The sequence below is a fragment of the Acomys minous genome, assembly GCF_964271855.1.
Source record: "Acomys minous genome assembly, chromosome: 10".
Classification (NCBI taxonomy): domain Eukaryota; kingdom Metazoa; phylum Chordata; class Mammalia; order Rodentia; family Muridae; genus Acomys; species Acomys minous.
Genome location: NC_140491.1, coordinates 118,227,082 through 118,248,126, shown reverse-complemented (window position 1 = coordinate 118,248,126; position 21,045 = coordinate 118,227,082). Strand labels below are relative to the sequence as shown.

At 38.7% G+C, this 21,045-nt stretch overlaps 1 protein-coding gene across 2 annotated transcripts in view; it reads left to right on the top strand.

The window, feature by feature from the left end:
* The window catches only part of CALCRL (calcitonin receptor like receptor), a 109,170-nt gene that overhangs the window by 44,255 nt on the left and 43,870 nt on the right, over nt 1-21,045 (top strand). The window contains exons 3-10 of one of the 2 annotated variants that reach the window (XM_084798924.1): nt 6,337-6,426; nt 6,586-6,696; nt 9,989-10,030; nt 10,649-10,735; nt 12,878-13,004; nt 15,996-16,106; nt 16,339-16,451; nt 18,111-18,202. In XM_084798924.1, coding sequence (XP_084655050.1) covers nt 9,992-10,030; nt 10,649-10,735; nt 12,878-13,004; nt 15,996-16,106; nt 16,339-16,451; nt 18,111-18,202 — 569 coding nt within the window. In that variant the 5' untranslated portion in view covers nt 6,337-6,426; nt 6,586-6,696; nt 9,989-9,991. The remainder of the gene's footprint in view (nt 1-6,336; nt 6,427-6,585; nt 6,697-9,988; nt 10,031-10,648; nt 10,736-12,877; nt 13,005-15,995; nt 16,107-16,338; nt 16,452-18,110; nt 18,203-21,045) is intronic. The other variant, XM_084798925.1, reaches the window with a different exon arrangement.

Here is a 21,045-nt window from a genome sequence, read left to right as displayed (position 1 = left end):
GGCGAATAATAGTATTATATCATTCCAAGCATGGGTTCCATCTTATGGAGAGGTCCTTAGACTTAGTCAGCAAATAGTTGTTTACTACCATGATTTTCATGGCACTATTGTATCAGTGGGCATGTCTAGCCAGAGCAGACATTACTGTCGCTCACAGGGTTCACAGATGGTAAAATTGATGACTGCTTTTCTCTTATGCTGGTGTGCTTCCCAGAGCTAAGACAGCTGGAGTGAAGCTTCCATGTTAGCATCAGGTTGATTTCTCTATGTTCTGTCACTCAAGCATGTGTTGTCTTCATCATATCTGGAGAGTAACCAAAAGCAAGGACAATAGGCTGCTATGTTGTTTTGGCAGGATCCTTTGAGATACCACTAACTTTCATATTTGATTTGTCTTAAAACTATATAGGCTATTCTGGGCCAAGTTTGGCCACAGCCATTAACGTTTTAGACTACCAACCCCCCCCCCCCCCCCGTCAAAGATTATACTGTATGTGAAACAAACTGGTAAGCTGTAATAATAATTTCACTGTAAAGATTTAAGTTATGTCAAAAATAAAAGAAAAATAATTCTGTTTTGAGACATTTACACTAAAGAATTTCATTTCTAATGATTTTCTTTTAGGCTGCAATAAGTAGATTCCAACCTGCTAGGAGAATGGAGAGGAAAGTTTATCCTTAGAGTTGAGTGGGAGAAATGCCTTGTCTGATATGCCTCAAGAAAGGAGTGCATGTGCCAGCTGGGACGTAACTGATCTTTGCTAAAGCCTAGGTTTAGCATGTTAGAGCCTCCAGATATGTATGGGAAGTGAAGCTTCTGTTGGCCAACTCTGTAGCGACTGGGTAAAGAAACAAAGAAAGAATATGGCTTTGGGCCTAAAATAACTCAGGATATTTAAGAAGTAGAAGAATAGAAGTTGGAAGCTATTTTGAACATACTCTTTCAATATTAGGATTAGGCAACTCAACTAAAAATTGACTTATTATAACAAAAAACAAATGTGAAAAAAATGCATGTATATGTGAAAAATGATAAACTGAGAAACAGAATAAGCAGACTTGCAGGTAGCGTGAAAACATTTGCATCTTCATGTCTTGACAAATTAGCATTGATTGACCTATATTTATTTATAACTTTTTTTGAAAAACAGAACATATAGTTATCCTGCAATACACCAAGAGTAGGGAGAGTCCTCTTCAAATTCATGAACTTTATAGAGCCAGAAAAGGTTATTTTCTAAGTGAACCCATGAGCATTTTGAAAATTAAAATCAGAAGGGTAAATTATGTAATATTGTGACTGACTAACCAGCTGTGTTTCAAGTAACTTCTGCTCTTATTTATTTATTGATTTTATTTAGCAGTAAGAGTCAAACCTAGTGTCTTGCACAAGCTAGCACGCTCTTTATTACTTACCTAATCTCTTCAACTCAAGGCACGTGGATTTTAAGACATATTTGCATTTGAAGACACTCTTTGTTTCTCACAGTCCTTTCTGTGATGAAATATATTAGTTGAAAATGTGAACATTTGATGCTTGGGGAAGAGAGTGAGAAGATTATTTAGAAATAAGGATACGTACCCGTTCTATTTGTACTTAAGGAAAGCTGCTTTCAAAGAAAACCAATTTTCCCAGTCTTTTTAACTTTGAGACGGGGAAATAAATCATTCATGAACAACCCTTGAGACTTTAAGCTAGAATGGGGAAAACGCCATTGTGGTTACAGACCCAATTGAGAGTAAACTGTAGCTTCCTCATCCCCGACAAATGCCTTTCAAATAAGCCACAGGACGCTTGGGGACACCACCAGCAGACTTCCCTGCTTACTGTGAACCCCCTTCTTTGACTTGCTTTCTCCCCAAAACTTGAAAGAAAACTACTTACTATATTCCACAATGCCACATTCAGTTATTAATAAATAATTTAAAATCGGAAAGGCCATTTGCTTAAGAATACTATTTGGTTAATATGCAATGCATTTTATAAAAATGAATTCAAAATGAGCTTCCTGTAGATGAAACACAGGACGAGCCAATCAGAGGAAGCGTGCGAAGAAACAACATGTTCAGAACAGGGACACGGGTAAATGTACTTCTCCTGAGAACCATCTTAAAAGCTGTATCTACCGATATGAGACCCAGTCTAAGTTGATTTTCAGTTACATTTGCAGTGGTGCTAGCCACTTACCCACCCATGGTCTGTCTCTGACTAGCCTAAAGACCTCATGGTCAAAGGAGTGATTCTTCCCTTGCCCCACTCACTGCTTATGACTATTATCAGGGGAGCTGTAAGATCAGGTGACAGCCATGAACTGCATCACCCCGTGGACTGGATGTTGTTCAGCTGTGGGAGCACCAGTGTCCACTGTGCGACTTATGACTACCACGCACACTTGCTGCTGTAATCTTGACAAACACAGGGGCGATGCGCCTGCCCCACTGATTGGGAATAAAGCACTCAAGTGTAAAGCACAGCCTTGTTCCCAGGAGCATGTTCTCCCGATCACTAGAGGAATGGAGTGGTGAGGGAAAGCTATAAAAGTGGAACTGTTCGCATTGAGAATATTTCTTTAGTTATTGTGGCCAAGATGACTTGGCGGCTACTAAGATAAATCTCACTAAGACGTGTTTTTGGAACTCTTGATTTTGAAATCTGGTAGATAACAACAAAAATAAAAGCAGTGTCGGGTAGAATGTTTCTCAGTATGTTATGTTTGGGAAATCTCCAAACATGATTTTGAAGCACTTTGCCTCGAAGGGCTTAGCCCCTGTACATAATGAAGGAAATTTAATCTCTAGTCGTGTGCAAATCATCAAAGCATTGTTTTGTTAAACCGGTCTGTTTTCCAAAGAGAATAATATATATTTATATTCTGATTTACATATATTTTTACATATATACGGACAACTATGAACTGGTCATCTTTTAAACATACCTTCCAATGTTTTAAATTTGCTTAATCTTGATGTATTCCAAACCTAGGTAGACTATTGCTTATTTGACATCCTGGCATCTACAGTTTTGAAGACTAAATAAATAACTCTCATGGTCTTATTTTGTAAGAAAATAGAGAGGCTCATATAAGTATTTTAATATCAGAATTTCATTGCCAGTATAGATGAGTGGTTCTCAATCTTCCTAACACTGAGACTCTTCAATACGGTTCCTCATGTTGTGCTGATCCCCCAACCACTCGTATAAAATTATTTCATAGATACTGCAGAGCTGTAATTCTGCTGTTGTTATGATTTGTAATGTAAACATCTGACCCGCAGGACATCTGATGTGTGATCCTGGGGGGGCTCATGTATTAGACAGATCCAGGTTGAGAGTCACTACTATAACTTCACAATCAGAAACCTTCTAAAATAAGAAATAATAATTGCTATTTAGGGTAAAAATTCTTGAGAGTAACTTTGGTTTTCTAAAATATTTTATTGCTTAAGTCATTCACTTATTTATGTACCCAGTAAATAATTATGAAGTTTCCAGTCAGGAAAGCATGCAGATGACTCAGCTGTGGTTTCTGTACTTGAAGAACCATATCAGCAAATGAAAGCAGGGTAGAAAACTCACAGCAACAATACACTGCAATATGAGATGACTGAAAAAAAAGATTAAGTTCTATCTCAGAGGACTTTCTGCAAGTCTAGTATTTTAAAGTTGTATAAATAAAAATTCAGTTGTATTACTCAATGTTCCAATTATCCTAGATAAATGAAAATTAATATGATGTTTAAAAACAAATTATAAACAATTTGGAAGCAAATAACACCTAAAAATTATTTTATGTTTAACTAGAATTTATTTTAAACCTTTCTGGTCTTGTAGATAATCAGTTCAAAATCAAATATAAATAATATCTAACTGTAGACATGTGAAATCTGTTATATAGACATTTGTGTTGATGTGGCTTCAGTTGCTTGTGTGTATCAATCACGTTTGTGTGTGTGTGTGTGTGCACAATTTGTGTTGATGCGACTTCAGTTGCTTGTGTGTATCAAGTACGTTTGTGTGTGTGTGTGCACAAGTAGGGAAAGGCAAGCTTTCCAAAGAAATTTGCTACAATCTGACTCTATAGGAACAGACAAACTGCAGATATCAGAGAATGAATAGAAAAAATTGTTAGCAAGTGTGTTTATAAAGAGTAGCCAATCATAAAAATTTAGTTCATTAGAGGCAAAACCTTAAACCAAAAGCCCCACATATTTAGCTTTGTAACCTTTTATTTAATGTTTCGTAGTCACTTATTAATTTGCGTGTGCCTGCGTGGTGAGGAAGGCACTAGTGTGGCGTGTGCGTGGTGAGGAAGGCACTAGTGTGGCGTGTGTGTGGTAAGGAAGGCACTAGTGTGGCGTGTGTGTGGTGAGGAAGGCACTAGTGTGCGTGTGTGTGGTGAGGAAGGCACTAGTGTGGCGTGTGTGTGGTGAGGAAGGCACTAGTGTGGCGTGTGTGTGGTGAGGAAGGCACTAGTGTGCGTGTGTGTGGTGAGGAAGGCACTAGTGTGGCATGTGTGTGGTGAGGAAGGCACTAGTGTGGCATGTGTGTGGTGAGGAAGGCACTAGTGTGGCGTGTGTGTGGTGAGGAAGGCACTAGTGTGGCGTGTGTGTGGTGAGGAAGGCACTAGTGTGGCGTGTGTGTGGTGAGGAAGGCACTAGTGTGCGTGTGTGTGGCGGTGGGAAGACAGTTAGCACTGGCTCAGTTTTGCTTTTCCTCCCACAGGCCATCAGGTCACGTAGGAACTCAGGTCATCAGATTTGGTGATAAGGACCGTTGCCTTCTGAGCCATGTTTCTGGCCCCTTTTTTTTTTTGTTTTTTTTTTGTTTTTAAGAAAAAGATTCTCTAATACTTAATTACTTCAGATAGTAAGCAACCACCAAAAATAGAGGTTTGCATATATAATTTTTACTGTTGTAGCTATTAAACACAAAACTGAATTATCTTTCTATGGTTTGAAGGCTAAAATGGTGCAAAATTAATCATTAAGAATGTCATACTAGGGGCTGGAGAGATGGCTCAGAGGTTAAGAGCACTGGCTGCTCCCTCAAAGGTCCTGAGTGCAATTCCCAGCAACCACATGGTGGCTCACAACTATCCGTAAAGTGATCTGATGCTCTCTTATGTTGTACACGCAGGCAGAACGTTGTATACATAATAAATAAATAAATAAATAAATAAATAATGTGATACTGGTTAGACTAAAGAGGTAAAAGAGAGATATATTCACCCAAGTATAGAGATATAAGTGATTTTATGTACAGAATCTATAAAGTTATGCTCATGTTAGTTTAACAAATAAACATTGGCCTCTTTGCTTTTAGTCGGATAATGACAGCAATGCACCCATAAGTCAGAACTCCCAGGGCTCCGTGATGTTAACTCACTCGCAACCCCAGGAAGCCTGGAGTGCTCCATGCTGTGCGCAATGCTCCGTACTGTGCTCCAGATGGAACAAGCTACCTGGTGATGGAGCTCACACGGCTGTAGTTTTACACTCCTTCACCAGGCATCTTAATAAGCTGTCATTTCCATCGTAAGAGGAGCTTTGAGAAAACCACATGGGATTTTGCTCTCCTTTAACACAAATGCATACACCCTGCTCACCCCAGAAAACTGTCTTTCTCTTTTTAATTGATTCTGGATGATAATCGAAGTTTCACTAACAAGATTAGAAAGCCACATTCATTGTTTTAAGGCAGAATAATTGAAAATACTTATAAAACCACAAAAGATATAAATAACAAAGAAAATACTTGTCATAAATACCTAAGGAAAATAAATCAATAAACCCACGAGAAAAGAAAGCATGTAAATTCATATTCAAAATCATTTAAAATATTATTTCATTTGTTGACACAGGGTCTCATTATATAGCCCTGTTTGGCTTCAACCTCCCTAGGTTACCAAGTTGGCCTTGAACTCACGGAAATCTGCCTGTTTCTGACGCCAGAGTCCTGGGATTAAAGATGTGTACCACCAGGCCTGGAAATATTTTCTTTGAAAATATAATCACTTTGAAAATTATTTACTCATAAGAAATATGTAAATGTCTAGGCCAACTGTGCTCTTATTATATATAATCTATGGTTTATATTGAAAAATTACATGTAGTAACTAAACCTTTATAGTATCTCAAACCTATTATAAACAAAGTTTAAAAGTCAGGGTGAAGATTATTTTTTCCAATATCATTTCTGTAGTTCATTAAAAAATAGAATAGCTCAAGAATGTATAATTTTCAAAGAAGTATTACTTAGTAAATTTCAGTTTACTATGGATATAATTTCATTTTGTTAGCATTAATTAAATTATTTAAAATCAATCCATATTTTAGGTCATGACCCTTGTAACTAAGAATTCTTGAAGACAATGTTGAACATGATCCAGGAGAAAATGTGATTCGAGTCTGGAGACAATTGTGCATGTAAGTATTTGGAAATTAGATTTTCCAGGGGTGAAATGTAATTAATAACTAAAATATCATCTTGTTAATTACAAATTACAGAAACTTTGATTCACATTTTTCAATCAAGCACACTACTTTTTAAGATGTGAGATTAATACAGGATTTCCTGATTTTCAGGTATACTTTTCTTAAGATCTTAAAAAACAAGTCCAGGGTAGCTGATTGATAGAAGAAAAGCAGTATTCTGAAGGTTGCTTATGTTTGACAAGAGCAGCCACGGCTAGCGAGGTGAGTTAATGGGGTTGAATGGTGGAGCAAATCCAGTCTAACAACCAATGAAGTGCTCTCAACGCATGTCCTAAACCCCAGAAAATATGGGGTAATGTGGAAAAGGACTTTCTAATTTTATTCTAAAATAATTATACAACGAACACTATGCCCTGTTTTCTAATAGAATTCAAGCCAAGTTCATTGTTCAGTGGCAAATATCTACTGAAGATATTTTTGTTTCCTTTGAAAAGTTGTTACATATTAATTTAAATATTTATCATGTTCCTATGTATAAAACTAGTGTGTTAGGGTATATTAGGAAGTAAGATTTAGGGACATTAACCCACAGAGTCTGTCTCTTAGTATCAGCTGGCAGATGGTGTTTGAGAGGCCATTAAAAAAAAACCTTGTTATTGATTCTTTGTGAATTTCACATTGTGTACCCCAATCTCACTTATCTCCCAGTCTCTTCATATCCACCCCCTGCCCTCATAACCTCCTTTCAAAAGAAAAGAAAATAAGATAGAATTAAAAAAAAATCTTGTAGAAGTTGTGTTGTGTCACAGTATGCCTCATAGCATACCTTTTTGTCCACACATCTTGTAAATGTTCATTGCAATGAGCCATTGGTCTGGGTTGAGACCTCTGTCTTGGGCTACACTGTTCCTACTGAATCCTCACCAGGACTCCTCTCAGACATCCTGTTGTCGCCCTGTGTCATGGAGATCACGTAGCCCCTTTCACGCACTCCAGCAGTTTCGTCCGTCAGCTCTTCTGCACACACACCATCAGGGTCAGTTCTGCTATCATGCCCCTGGGGCCAGCTCAGCTCACCTGCCCTGACAGTACCAGGGCTAGCTCTACTGTGATGCTCAGGTGATGGAGAGGCCCGTTTCCTGAGTGCTGCAGCTGGTGAGGGTCAGGGAAAACTCTCCTGCCCTCTAGGTAGATAAGTGGTGGGATCATCTTTGAGAAGCCATTTTTACCAGCTTAAAATGTAATCTAAATCTACTGGAAGAGAAAGTGGAGAAGAGCCTTGAACTCACTGGCACAGGAGACAACTTCCTGAACAGAGTACCAACAACTCAAGCTCTAAGAGCAACAATTAATAAGTGGGACCTCACGAAACTGAAAAGCTCTGTAAGGCAACAGAATGAAAGGATCATCTACAGATTGGCAAAAGATCTTCACCAACCCTGCATCCAACAAAAGGCTAATATCTACAATATATATTAAAAAAATAGAAAAGTAAACACCAACAAACAAAATAATCTGATTAAAGTGGGACACAGAGCTAAACAGAGACTTCTCAACAGAGGAACCTTGAATGGTGAAGAACCACTTAAAGAAATGCTCAACATGCTTAGTTGTCAGAGAAATGCAAATCAAAACAACTCTGAGATTTCATCTTATACCCATCAGAGTGGCGAAGATCAAAAACTCAAGTGACAGCACAGGCTGCCACTCATGTGGAGAAAGGGGAGCACTCCTCCATTGCTGGTGGGAGTGAAAACTTATACAAGCCCTTTGGAAATCAATCCGGCACTTTCTCAGACTGCGAGTCTATCTCAAGACCCAGCTACATCACTCCTGGGTATATTCTTGAAAGATGCTCCACCATACAACAAGGATGTCTGCTCAACTATGTTCAAAGCAGCTTTATTCGTACTAGTCAGAATCTGAAAACAGCCTAGATGTCCCTCAACCAAAGAATGGATAAAGAAATTGTTGTTCATTTGTACAATGCAATGCTACTCAGCTATTAAAAACAAGGAAATCTTGAAATTTGTAGGCATCCTGAGTGAGGTAACCCAGACCCGGAAAGACACATATGGTATGTAGTCACTTATAAGCAGATTTTAGCCATGTAACACAGGATAAACATACTACAATTCACAGACCCAAAGAAGATAAGTAACAGGGAGGACCCAAGGAAGAGGATTAAATCTCACTGAGAAGGAGAAATAGAACAGACAGCAGAAGTGGTTAAAGAGAGGTGACAAGACAGGAGAGGGGGTGTGGAGAGAAATGAGGTCACTCCTTTGCAGGGTGGTTGTGGGAGGACAGAGCACCTGAAGAGAGAAGAGAAACAGTGGGCGGAGGCATCTCTGTGACAATCTGGAGACCTAGGACATGGTAGGCATCTGGGAGGACATGGGGGGGTGACTCTAGCTGAGGCTCCTAGTAGCAAGGGTCATGGAGACTAAAGAGGCCACCTTCTAATTAGACAAGACTTCAGGTGGAGGGAGGGGAACACCAGCTCACCCACAAAAACTTCGACCCAAAGTTTACCCTGCCTGCAAGATGCACAGGGATAAAGGTAGAGTGGAGACTGAGCGAGTGTCCAACCAATGCCTGGCCCAACCTGAGACCCAACCCCTGGGAGAGATCCAACCCCTGGCACTGTTAATACTCTGAAAAGCTCGAATACAGGAGCGTCTGAGGGGCTCTACCCAGCAGTGGATCCAAACAGATTCTGAGACTCACAGCCAAACACTGGGCAAAGCGTAATGAGTCTTGTGGAAAAGAGGGGGATGGATAGACGGACCTGTAGGTGACAGGAGCTCCACAAGAAGGCCAACAGAGCCAACTGACCAGGGCTCAGAGGGACTTGTGGACACTGAAGCACCAGCCAAGGACCGTGCATAGACTAGACCTAGGCCCCTTACATGGATGTAGCCAACGGGCAGCTCAGCCTTCATGTGGGTCCCCTAGGAAGGGGAGCAAGTGTTGTCTTTGGCATGGACTTGCTTGCTTTTGATCACTCCCCCGCTGGCCGGGCTGTCTTGCCAGGCCGCAGGGGAAGAGGATGCGTTTATTCTTGATGCCCCTTGATGAGCCAGGGTGGGGGCTCCCCTTTTCTGTGGAATAGGGGATGGGGGATGGGGGAAGAGAGAGGGAGGGTGGGACTGGGAGGAGGAAGGAGAGTGCCATTGGGATGTAAAGTGAATAAATAAATAAACTAAAAAAATGTCATCTAACACCAGATTAACATTTACTTCATATTATTCCTCCCCAGAGCCTTATTTCAACAAGGTAGATAACCTTGAGAATTTCTTTATTTCCTGATTTAAAATAATTAATTCCGGTGTTAACCATTCTTCTTATCTTTTAAACAAATTAACCGTCTAGAAACAAACCTAAAGGAAGAGGGCTTATTTTTTGCTCACAGTTTGAAGGTTTAAGTCTGTTTTGTCAAAGCAACTTAACAGCAGCAGGGATTGGAGCCGTCTGGTCACTTTGCATCTACAGTCAGGAAGCGGACAGTGATGGATGTTCCTGTTCACCTTGCTTTGTCTTTTTTGTTTAGTTCATGATCTCAGGCCACAGAACGCTGCTGCCCACAGTGAAAGTAAGTCTTCCCGCATCAATTAGCCCAATAGAGGTGATCCCTCGCAGTCGTACCCAGGGGCTGGTTTACTTTGGATAATTCCTCACAGATACGTCTCCTAGGTGATTCAAAATCTGCCCACTGATAGTCAGTATTAACACAAAATTAACCACAGTTTTCTACAGTGGAGAACTGAAAGTACATGTTTATGTTTTTTGAATGTTAATTCTCAGGCAATTGGCCTGAGAATAATTTCCTTCCTTAAACTAAAGTCAGAAAATTACAGATAAACTTAATATTTATAATAAATGAGCATAAATTATATGTAATAAAATGCAAAAGATAAAGCTGATTATATCTGTAGTTAAGTAATTTTACTCCAATTTTGGTAAAGGCAAAGAAAGAAAGATGCTTTCTAATTACACAAAAATACATGTGTCAAATGTTTTATTTGTAAGTCAAATTAAACTAGATTATATTTCACTAAGCCCTGTTATACTTTAAGCCATAATGTTCTCAATATTTGTAACACATATAACTCTTAATCAAATCCATAGGATTAATGTAGAGTTATAACAGTTTTTGAGGCATATATTAATTTTATGGTATTGAATTTTATTTCTGTCATTTTTTTTCTAGTTTGAACAAACAGCACATTTCATCTGGACTCCAATGATGGATAAAAAACATATACTATGTTTTTTGTTTCTTTTGTCTTTTAATATGGTAAGCATTTATCCTATATATTTATCTCACTAGTTTTGATTATCTGTGCTTTACTTACAGTCTCTAATTGAGAAAAGTTAATAAATACAAGTTGAAGTAGTTATTAGATATATAAACTGATTTCATTTTTATACCCAATTAACACAGTAATAATACACTTAGTTTTGGTATTTTTTTATACTTTGAATTTTTATAACCAATATATTCTGTTGGATCCTTGGAGGGTGATTGGATTATCAATGGATGCAAATGTGCAAACTCATGTTAAAGTGGTCAAGTCTGAGCAACACTGGGATGACACTTTATAGTAGTACAAATGTACATAGCACATAAATATGTTTAAAGAGGCACATGGATTCTGAGTTATATCTTTGGAATAAAACATATTCTAGTCTTTAAAATTTTTCTTTTGTTCCACCGATTGGCTGGCATATATAGATCGACAGTAACTTCAGGGCATGTACTGTGTTTTGTATTAGTTTACTCATTCATTCATTACTTGGCTCATTCAAATAGATATTGGTGCTAAATTTGGGGGAAGTGTGTCTCCATATGTGTGTGCACATGCACGTGCGTCTCCTCATGTGTGTGTTAGAGATGTGAAGTCAGAGGGTTAATTACCAAAGCCTCGCGGCTTCCCTTCTTATTTGTAGTTAGGTTTCTCTTCATCTTTTTGTCTGCACTGAATCAAAGCAACAACGTTGCTCTTCTCCTCTTACGTACATGAGGACCCCAGAGACATAACCTCACCTAATTCTGTGCCAGCAAAGATTTTCCTGTGGTGTTTCCAAGCAAAGCCCCCAAAACATTCAAACAAAAAGATTTAAAAAAAAAAGTACTGAAAACTTAAATGAGCAGAAAGCAATATTGCATTTCTGTGAGTATATGCATTGGAAAATACCCTCAGTCTAGAAGCAGCCCAATGTCTGCACTTATAAGATGTTATCTTGGGTAACTGACTAGACTTCAAAAGACAGAACTGTTTGTCCAGCTAACACCCTCTGTTAAGTGTGCCAGCAAGTCAACGCGAGTTCCCTGCAGGCAATACTGTAGCATTTTACCAATTGGCTTCTTGTAATAGAAGGAACTGTTGCCCCTCCCCTTGAATTCACCAAGGGGCAGAGTGTAAATATATTTGAAATTATTACCTTGCTTAATTTCTAACAAACCTTTTCAGAAAAATGGTTTTATGTGTTTTATTTTTTTACTAATTTTGTCTTTGGATAGTATGTGTCTCAATGTACAGTGCTTTTAAATTTTTTTTATTTAATTAATTTATTCAGATAACAACTCAATTGTTATCCCAATGTACAGTGCTTGATCCACAATAGTAAAGAATAAAATCAAATGACTTAAAATCATCTTGATGTTATAGAATTTTATTTATTCCTTCACAAAGTGACTGCTTTATAAGTCTCTATTAGGAAATTTAAACCCATCAGAAAATAACAGTCAATATTAATGCTAATCAGGCAGCATGATGCCATCCAGTGAGGAAATTATTATTTTGATGTTACAAATGTACAAAGTTTGTTTATTTTCTGTGTGGTTGACACTCCCTGATACCTGGATGCTATTTTCTACTGTTTTACAACATAAAAGAGAATCTTGGAAGTAGCGGTGGCTAGCTTGCCGACATTCACAGTAACACCAGCGTGGGACTGTAGGTAGAGCAGTGTGCATTTCAGAACCAGTGTTTAGGATGTGTTGTGGCCAGCCAGCTACCATGGGCTTCAGGGAGCCAGTGGTGTCTCCCGGTGCTGCCGCTGCCAGCACCCCGAAGCTGTTTGAAACTGGGCACGGTAAGAGTTTTGACTAGGCTGGGCGGTGGTGGCGCACGCCTTTAATCCCAGCACTTGGGAGGCAGAGGCAGGCAGATCTCTGTGAGTTCAAGGCCAGCTTGATATACAAAAAGCAACGGCAGGACAGCCAGGACTGTTATACAGAGAAACCATGTCTCAAAAAAAAAAAAAAAAAAAAAAAAGAGTTTAGACTATAGAAACTGGCAAACACTACACATTGGGGATGATTCTCAGGAAAGGCACTTGGTGTTCAAGTGCCTCACTGCTCTAGGTGTTTTCCAACAGGGCCTCCAATAAAGACTTCCACTGTTTTAAATCCATTGTTGCTTTACTCCCTTAGGGTCTTGTCACAGCAGAGGAAGAAAGTGTCAACCAAACAGAGTTGGGAGTCACTAGAAACAAGATCATGACAGCTCAATATGAATGTTACCAAAAGATTATGCAAGACCCGGTTCATCAAGCCGAAGGTAGCTGCTTACTAATTCTAAGTGTGCACTTAATGTACATTTAGGAGAAAACTATCTCTGTGAGTTCTTCACATGTGTTAATAAAAATTAGCTAGTTGCTTGTTTTCTGGTTTATGTACATATTTTATTATGTATTTGTGAAGTGCATTTTATGACATGATCCAAATTACTCTTTTTAGTAAAATTTAACAAATTACTTCTTACATTGTTTTTTTTTTCCAGAATGATCCTTTAGAAGATGTAAAAATACTCAAAATACTAACAGACAAGTCAATAACTCTTGACCATAAGTAAATATAGTTCGTAAATTTATCTTTTTAAAAAGCACCATGTTTGCTAGAACTTGCATGTGAATGTTTTTATTCATAACACACATATGTCCATTGTAACTTGGGTAGTAGAGCTATTGAAGTTCAAATGCCTCTATGTCCCTTAAGACGACCTTTTGCCATTCAGGGAGAACCTTCTAAGTACTACACGCTTGCCTTGATTCTGGACACAAAAAACAAGTAACAAAAGTAGAGTTTCTATACATATCCAAACACAAAAGAGCTCAGTGGTTTAACCTGATTAGCCGAGACAGACTGAGTCTCAAGGATTAAGGTACAAAACAGCAAGTCAAGGCAAAACATGGACCTGTTGGATAATTCTGTTCTTTCAAACTGTCAGAGAAAAGAAAGATTTCAAAATGTTTGGAGAAAACATTATAACATACTTATATGTAAGTTAAATAACAAGTAAAGTGATTATCTGTAATTACAAGTGAATTTACCTTGAAAAATGAGAAAAAACTTTTTTTCACCCTTAGCACAATTTAAATGAACATTAATTTACTAATATTTCAGTAACTATTTGTGTACTGTAGCTGCATTGGTATTTTGTTGTAGAGTCAGAAAAGTATGTTTTGAAATTAGCCAAACAGTGATATATTATCTGATCTAGGAAACCAATAAGATTGAATTATAAAGTAATTAAAATATTTGCTTACCAATTATATGTTAGCTGACATCTTTTATCCCATATTATTGCTTTGAAACTATTGAACTAACTCCTTGGAAATGATCTAGGTAAAGATTTAAGTACTAAAAAATAATGTTGAGCAACAGGAAAAGCTTTTTAAATTTCACAATAAAATAATTCTGTGATAAAAAAATAATTCAGGATCACTGCTTGTTTTATTTCAGAACTTAACAATGAATTTTGTGATTTCTAAAACGTATTCTAGGCGTAGACTAAGCATTTTTTTTTTTTTAATTTTGTGCTTCTGAAATCTATCTGAAAAAAAGACGTCTGTCTCCCTCTCACACCACGTAACCCAGTTCAGACACAGAACAGCATCACAGTCGTGCTGCCCTGTTGAGGTGTGTGGCACATGGACTTTTACCATGGGAGCTCGGACGTGTCTCACATGATTTCTGAAGCAATAAGGGTGTTCTATGGTAGATCACAGCATGTATGTTAATGGCCATATACGATGGGGAACATTTTAAAATTTAAAATCACAGGAAAGAAACTGTCTTAGTTGCTTCTTAAAAGCTGGCAATTTAGAGTTTTAGGCCACCAGAATTACTATGGCTCCACTGCAGCTAACGTGATCACAAGATTGGAGTACGGAGACACTATGACCAACAAAAATTTCATGCAGCAATCAGTGTTCTACTTAATTCTGATGAATTATGGATTATCATACATTTTTGATTAAATATTCTTAGAACATCAATGAGTTAATTTCTCTATGCATATGTAATATGCAGCATATATACACATGTGTCACAAAAGCTTTTTATCCTTACATTGATGAAAATGTGAGACAATTGTGATTAAAATGTTAAAACAGAAGTACTGACTAGAAAATATTTGCTTCAGAAAAAAGACCAAATGACTTTCATTAAGAATACAGTTTCTAGGGCTGGTGAGATGGCTCATCGGTTAAGAGCACTGTCTGCTCTTCCAGAGGTCCTGAGTTCAATTCCCAGCAACCACATGGTGGCTCACAACCATCTATAGTGTGATCTGATGCCCTCTTCTGGTGTTCAGGTATACATGCAGGCATACATGCAGGTATACATAATAATAAATAAACACATCTTAAAAAAATACAGTTTCTAGCCAGGCTCCAGCCATGACTTTAATTCCAGCACTCGGGAGGCAGAGGCAGGTAGATCTCTGTGAGTTCGAGGCTAGCCTGGTCTACAAAGTGAGTCCAGGACAGCCAAGACTACACAGAAAGACACTGTCTCTAAAAAACAAAAAACAAAACAAAAAACCAAAACCAAAACCAAAACAAACCAGTTTCTGGCCAGGCAGAAACTATAATCCCAGCACTTGGGAGGCAGAGGCAGGCTGATCTCTGTGAGTTCGAGGCCAGTCTGGTCTATAGAGCAAGTTCTGTGACAGACAGGCCGACAGGGTTACACAAAGAAATCCTTTCTCAAACAAACAAACAAACAAACAAACAATGGGCCAGGCAGTGGTGGTGCACACCTTTAATCCCAGGACTTGGGAGGCAGAGGCAGCCTGGTCTACAGAGCCAATTCCAGGACAGCCAGAGCTGTTACACAGAGAAACCCTGTTTACAAAATAAATAAATAAATAAATAAATAAATAAATAAATAAATAAAAAGAAAAGAAATGCAGCTTCTCAAATAAAACATACCTCACCTTTTACTTTAAAAGAAATTACAGGGTCAGGAGTTAATCACTGCCTAATGGTTAAATACAATCATCAAAGATAGCCTGATTTATTGAACAATTGCTTCATAGCAATTAAACTGAATCTGATATTTATGCAGGGCTATTTCTAAGTTTGGTTTGGGCATTATGAATACTTATTCTTAGTAGGATTGTAAGATCACTTAGTGACAAAAGCAAGCAATTGTGGCTGTTAAACCCCTTCATTTCCAGGAGACTTCTTTGAGCCAGGCACGGAGAAGTCTTCCTGAAGAGCTGCTGCAGGGACTTACTGACCCTTCGCTTTGGTTCCCCTCTCAGGGGCTTACTGCAACCGAACCTGGGACGGCTGGCTGTGCTGGAACGACGTTGCCGCGGGAACCGAGTCGATGCAGTACTGCCCTGATTACTTTCAGGATTTTGATCCTTCAGGTATCTGCTAGAATTTAATTAGAGATCTTACTGAAATCTGTTTAGTGAACACTGTGTTTATTAAATGCATTTGGAACTTATCACGAATGTAGGCTAGAAATATTTTCAGTATATAAGTATTTTAATTTTAAGTTTTTTAAAAATTTTGAATTCATTTAACCAAAGAAAAAATTTGAACAAAACCTGTAGGTTTATTAAACTCCTTTAAATTATTTTCTTTTTACTATTAAAGAGAAGGTTACAAAGATCTGTGACCAAGATGGAAACTGGTTTAGACATCCAGATAGTAACCGGATATGGACAAACTACACCCTGTGTAACAACAGCACCCACGAGAAAGTGAAGGTACGTCACGACTGGGAGTTAAGATTTCTTTCTTTCTTTTTTTGTTTCTTGTTTTTCAAGACATGGTTTCTCTGTGTAGCCATGGCTGTCCTGGAACTTGCTCTGTAGACCAGGCTGGCCTTGAACTCAAGGAGATCCTCCTACCTCTGCCTCCCGAGTGCTGGGATTAAAGGCGTGCGCCACCACTGCCCAGCTTGATTTCCGTTTTTGAAACAGTCTAATAAAGTACTGTGGAGAAGAAGTCAGTGGTCCATTCCACGGTAAAACCATTTTCTAATATTATTTGAGAAGGACAATAAAAATAAATCTGTGGAAAAGCTGCCATTAATTCTGTCATTACACTGGGAAAGTAGTCAGTGCCTCACTACTGGGGTTTCAGATTTTCCATAGAAAATATAACTTAAAAGTGTAATATAAGGGAAAACTTCCGTTTCTAGTGGAATCCTAGAGTTACTTCAAAAACTGTCCTTAGGCAAACAGGCTAAGTTCAGCGGGGCTCTAAGCCCCCACCTGCTCCTCGGTAGAAGGAGCCCATCCTAACCGGCTGTGCAGGACGCTATTATTCTTATTCCTGTTTTGAATTGAAGTCACAGAGTAGCGCTTGGTTGAAATACTTTTATGTATTGTCAGTTGTGTGTGTGTGTATGATTAAAAGTGAGAACATGGTTCTGCTTCCTGTTTTGGAACTTTATCTGCCCCATGGCCATGGACAAGAAATTCCTCTTGTGCTAAACAGGACAAGTGTCCTTTCTTCCAGTGGCTCTCAGTATAGTGTAACTACTAAACAACAGCAAGCTGTCACTGTACTTAAACATCATGCATGCTCTGCCTGTTTAGAGGCGCTTAAATGTCCAAACCAAAACCAAAGCCAGCTAACCAACCAAGCAACTAACCAAGCAACCAACCAGCCAACCTACTAACCAACCAACCAACCAACCAACTAACCAACTAACCAACCAACCAACCAACCAACCAACTAACCAACTAACCAACCAACCAACCAACTAACCAACTAACCAACTAACCAACTAACCAACCAGCCAACCTACTAACCAACCAACCAACCAACCAACCAACCAACCAAGCAACTAACCAACTAACCAACTAACCAACCAACCAACCAACCAACCAACCAAAACCTCTCTAAATGGCATGTTAAAAGTAAATAGAAAAAGAAAGAGAGCAAAAACTAAGACCATTGAATCATATCAAAGGATCATTTAAGTTTCCATATTAAGATCTATCTCTGAGCCTCATATGAAAATGAAATAGAAAAACTGAATAGTAAAGAAAGCCTTATCAGGCATTTAATTCTGAACAAACCAAATCAATCAAGTATTATATGATTTTGAGTATAAAATGCTGATTTTATGTATAGTGTAAGCTAGGTCAATAAATGCATTACCTCAAAGGTTTAATATGACTTCTGATTCTTTAAAGAAGGATATGTGACACAATTTTTTAACAACTCACTTGGTAAATTTGTATAGATGTTATTCATTTAGATGCTTTCAAGTATTTATTGGCTTTCAATCAAGTGATTATAAATCTATCAACATGTTTTTTTAAAAGTAATATTTATTTATTTGAATTTTATCTAATACACATGTAGATTTTTAGATACAAAACTCATCCTATGTTTTTATCACACAATTATAGACCGCACTGAATTTATTCTACCTAACTATAATTGGACATGGATTATCTATTGCATCCCTGATCATCTCCCTCATCATATTTTTTTATTTCAAGTAAGTACATTTAAATCTTTCTTAATTTGAAAACTATGGTTAATGTACATTATGTGCTGCCAAAATACAGGTAACAATTTTAAGTTTAATATTTAAAGTAAATTGGAATATATTTTTATTTCAGTTTTATGAAATAGGCATGATATGAATAAGTGTTTAAGTTCTCATTCTTTTCATAATTTCTAGCTGTGGGTCTCTATATTTGTTGTCATCTGATACAGGAGGAAGCTTCTCTGATAATGGCTGAGCAAGGCAACAACAATCTATAAATATAACAACATGTCATTTTATTGCTTTTTAAAAAAACCAGTGGTATTTGGTTTCTCCTAGGTCCCTGGGCTCTCTAATCTCAGGTTCTTGGTCACCTAAGTAGTGACCAGGATGGGTTGCATCTCATGGAGAGGGCCTTAAGTCAAGTTAGACAGTAGTTGGTTAGTCCCACAATCTTTGTGTCACCACTGCCCTAGCATATCATGCAGGCAGGGACATTGTTGCAGATCATGTGGCTGGGTTGGTGAACTAGAAACGATCATAATGAGTGAGTTAACCCAGAAGCAGAAAGACTCAAATGGTATATACTCGCTTATATCTGCATACTAGCCCAAGGGGCGTGTCCCATGAATGTCTTCACTTACCAGGAAAGTGGGACAGAGGTGAGGACAGCCTTTTGGGACTCTAGGTGAGAGAAGCATGGAAGAATGGTGAAATAGAAGGATCCAGAGGGTCCTAGAAACCTACAAGAAGAACAATATGACAGGCAGATCTGGGCCCAGGGGTCCTGCTCAAACTATGGCACCAGCCAAGGACAATACATGCAGTAAACTTTGAACCCCTACCCAGATCTACCCAATGGACAGGACATTCTTCACAGTTGAGTGGAGAGTGGTGTCTGACTTTCACACGAACTCTGGTGCCCCATATTTGATCCCATACCCTGGATGGGGAGACCTGGTGGCACTCAGAGGAAGGACAGCAGGTTACCAAGAAGAGACTTGATACCCTATGAGCATATACAGGGGGAGGAGGTTCCCCTCATTCACAGTCATGGGGGGGGGGAGTAAGAAGAAAATGGGAGGAAGGGAGGAATGGAAGAATACAAGGGATGGGATAATAATTGAGATGTAATATGAATAAATTAATAAAATATAAAAAAAGAAAAAAAGTTTTTTTCCTTTGGTAGCATGCTGAGTGCTTTCCTGTACCAAAGATGGTGGAACATATGGATGAAAGTTCTATGTAGGCACTAGCTTGACTTGTCTATATTCAGTGAGTTGTGTAGATGACGAATTCAGCAATTGCTGTTGGTTTGTGGAGAGGAATCATAATCTTGGCAACAGCCTGGTTTGTTTCAAGTCCCCATGGGACCCCTTTGGCCAGCAACCTGGTTAGAGGTAACCCAATCCAAGCACTGGAAGCTTCATTTGGTGACAAAATATGGCTGGATTGGCCTGTCTCCTCCAATCTTGGGCAATTTGATATAGATGGCCTTCATATGCATATATTTTAGGAAGTTTCTACTATATTAGGTTTCCTTACTATCTCTCAAATAGCCCTTGATTTCAGTTGTCTTTTCCCATTTTCCTTTTCTTTCCCGCTTCCCCGCCCCTCAGTTGATCCTCCCATTTCAGGCTCCCTATCTGTCCATAACTGTCTATTTTATTTCCCTTTCCCAATGAGATTTATCCTCCCACTCTGAGTCCCTTACTTTATACCTAATCTCTGTGGGTCTATGGATTATTACTTGGTTATCAGAGACCTAAGCAGTTAATATCCACATATAAATGAATACATACCACATTTGTCTTTCTCAGTCTGGTATACCTCACTCAGAATATTTTTTTCTAGTTCCATCCATTTACCTGCAAATTTCATGATTTCACTTAAAAAATAAAACAAACAACTGAGTCATACTGCATTAAGTAGCTGCACCACATTTTATTTTATTATCAGTTATTCACACTACATCCCCATTGCTTTCCCCTTGCTCTTACCTTCCTGTTCCTACCTTCCCTCCCTCTTCTACCCCCATCCTCTTCCCTAGACCTTTGATAGGTGGGGTTCTCCTCTCAGGTTTCATCTGGGTAGCCTGCTTCCCTATCCTCTGTGTTCTCACAGGGCCTCTCCATCAAGGGGCAGTGATCAAATCCTGGGCACCAGAGTTCCTGTCGGAGGCAGTCCCCTCACTCTCTTCTCCACGTGGAAAATGAGCTTTCCATCTGCCACGTCTGCATAGGGGGTCTAGGTTCTCTGCTTGCAGTGTCCTTGGTTTGTGCAGTCCCCCTTGGGTCAGGTCCACCAGGCTTGATAGTCTCCTTGTAGAGCTCCTGCCCCCCCCATCCTTCCATCTCCCAACTCTTCTGTACAGTTTGAAGTGCTTTGCCCAGAGTCCCAGTATCTGTCCCAATTCCCCGCTGGGTGGAGTCTCTCAGAGGACATCTATGTGGGGCTAATATCCACTTATAAGTGAGTATATACCATGCGTGTCTTTCTGTGGCTGGCTTACCTCACTCAGGATGATCTTTGATAGTTCCATCCATTTGCCTGAAAATCTTAAGATTTCCTTGTTTTTGATAGCTCAGTAGCATTCCATGGTGCAAATGTACCAGTTTCTGCCTATGTCTTTTGATCTTCTGATATCATCTTCAACTTATTTCTTCAGAGATGTGAAGTTTTTTTTTTCATACAAGTCTTTCACTTGGTTTTTAGAGTTACACCAAGATACTTTATTTTATTTGTGGCCTTTGTGAAGGATGTAGTTTCCCTAAAATATTTCTTAGACCATTTGACATTTGTATACAGGAGGGCTACTGATTTTTTAAAGTTGATTTTGTATCTGGTCACTT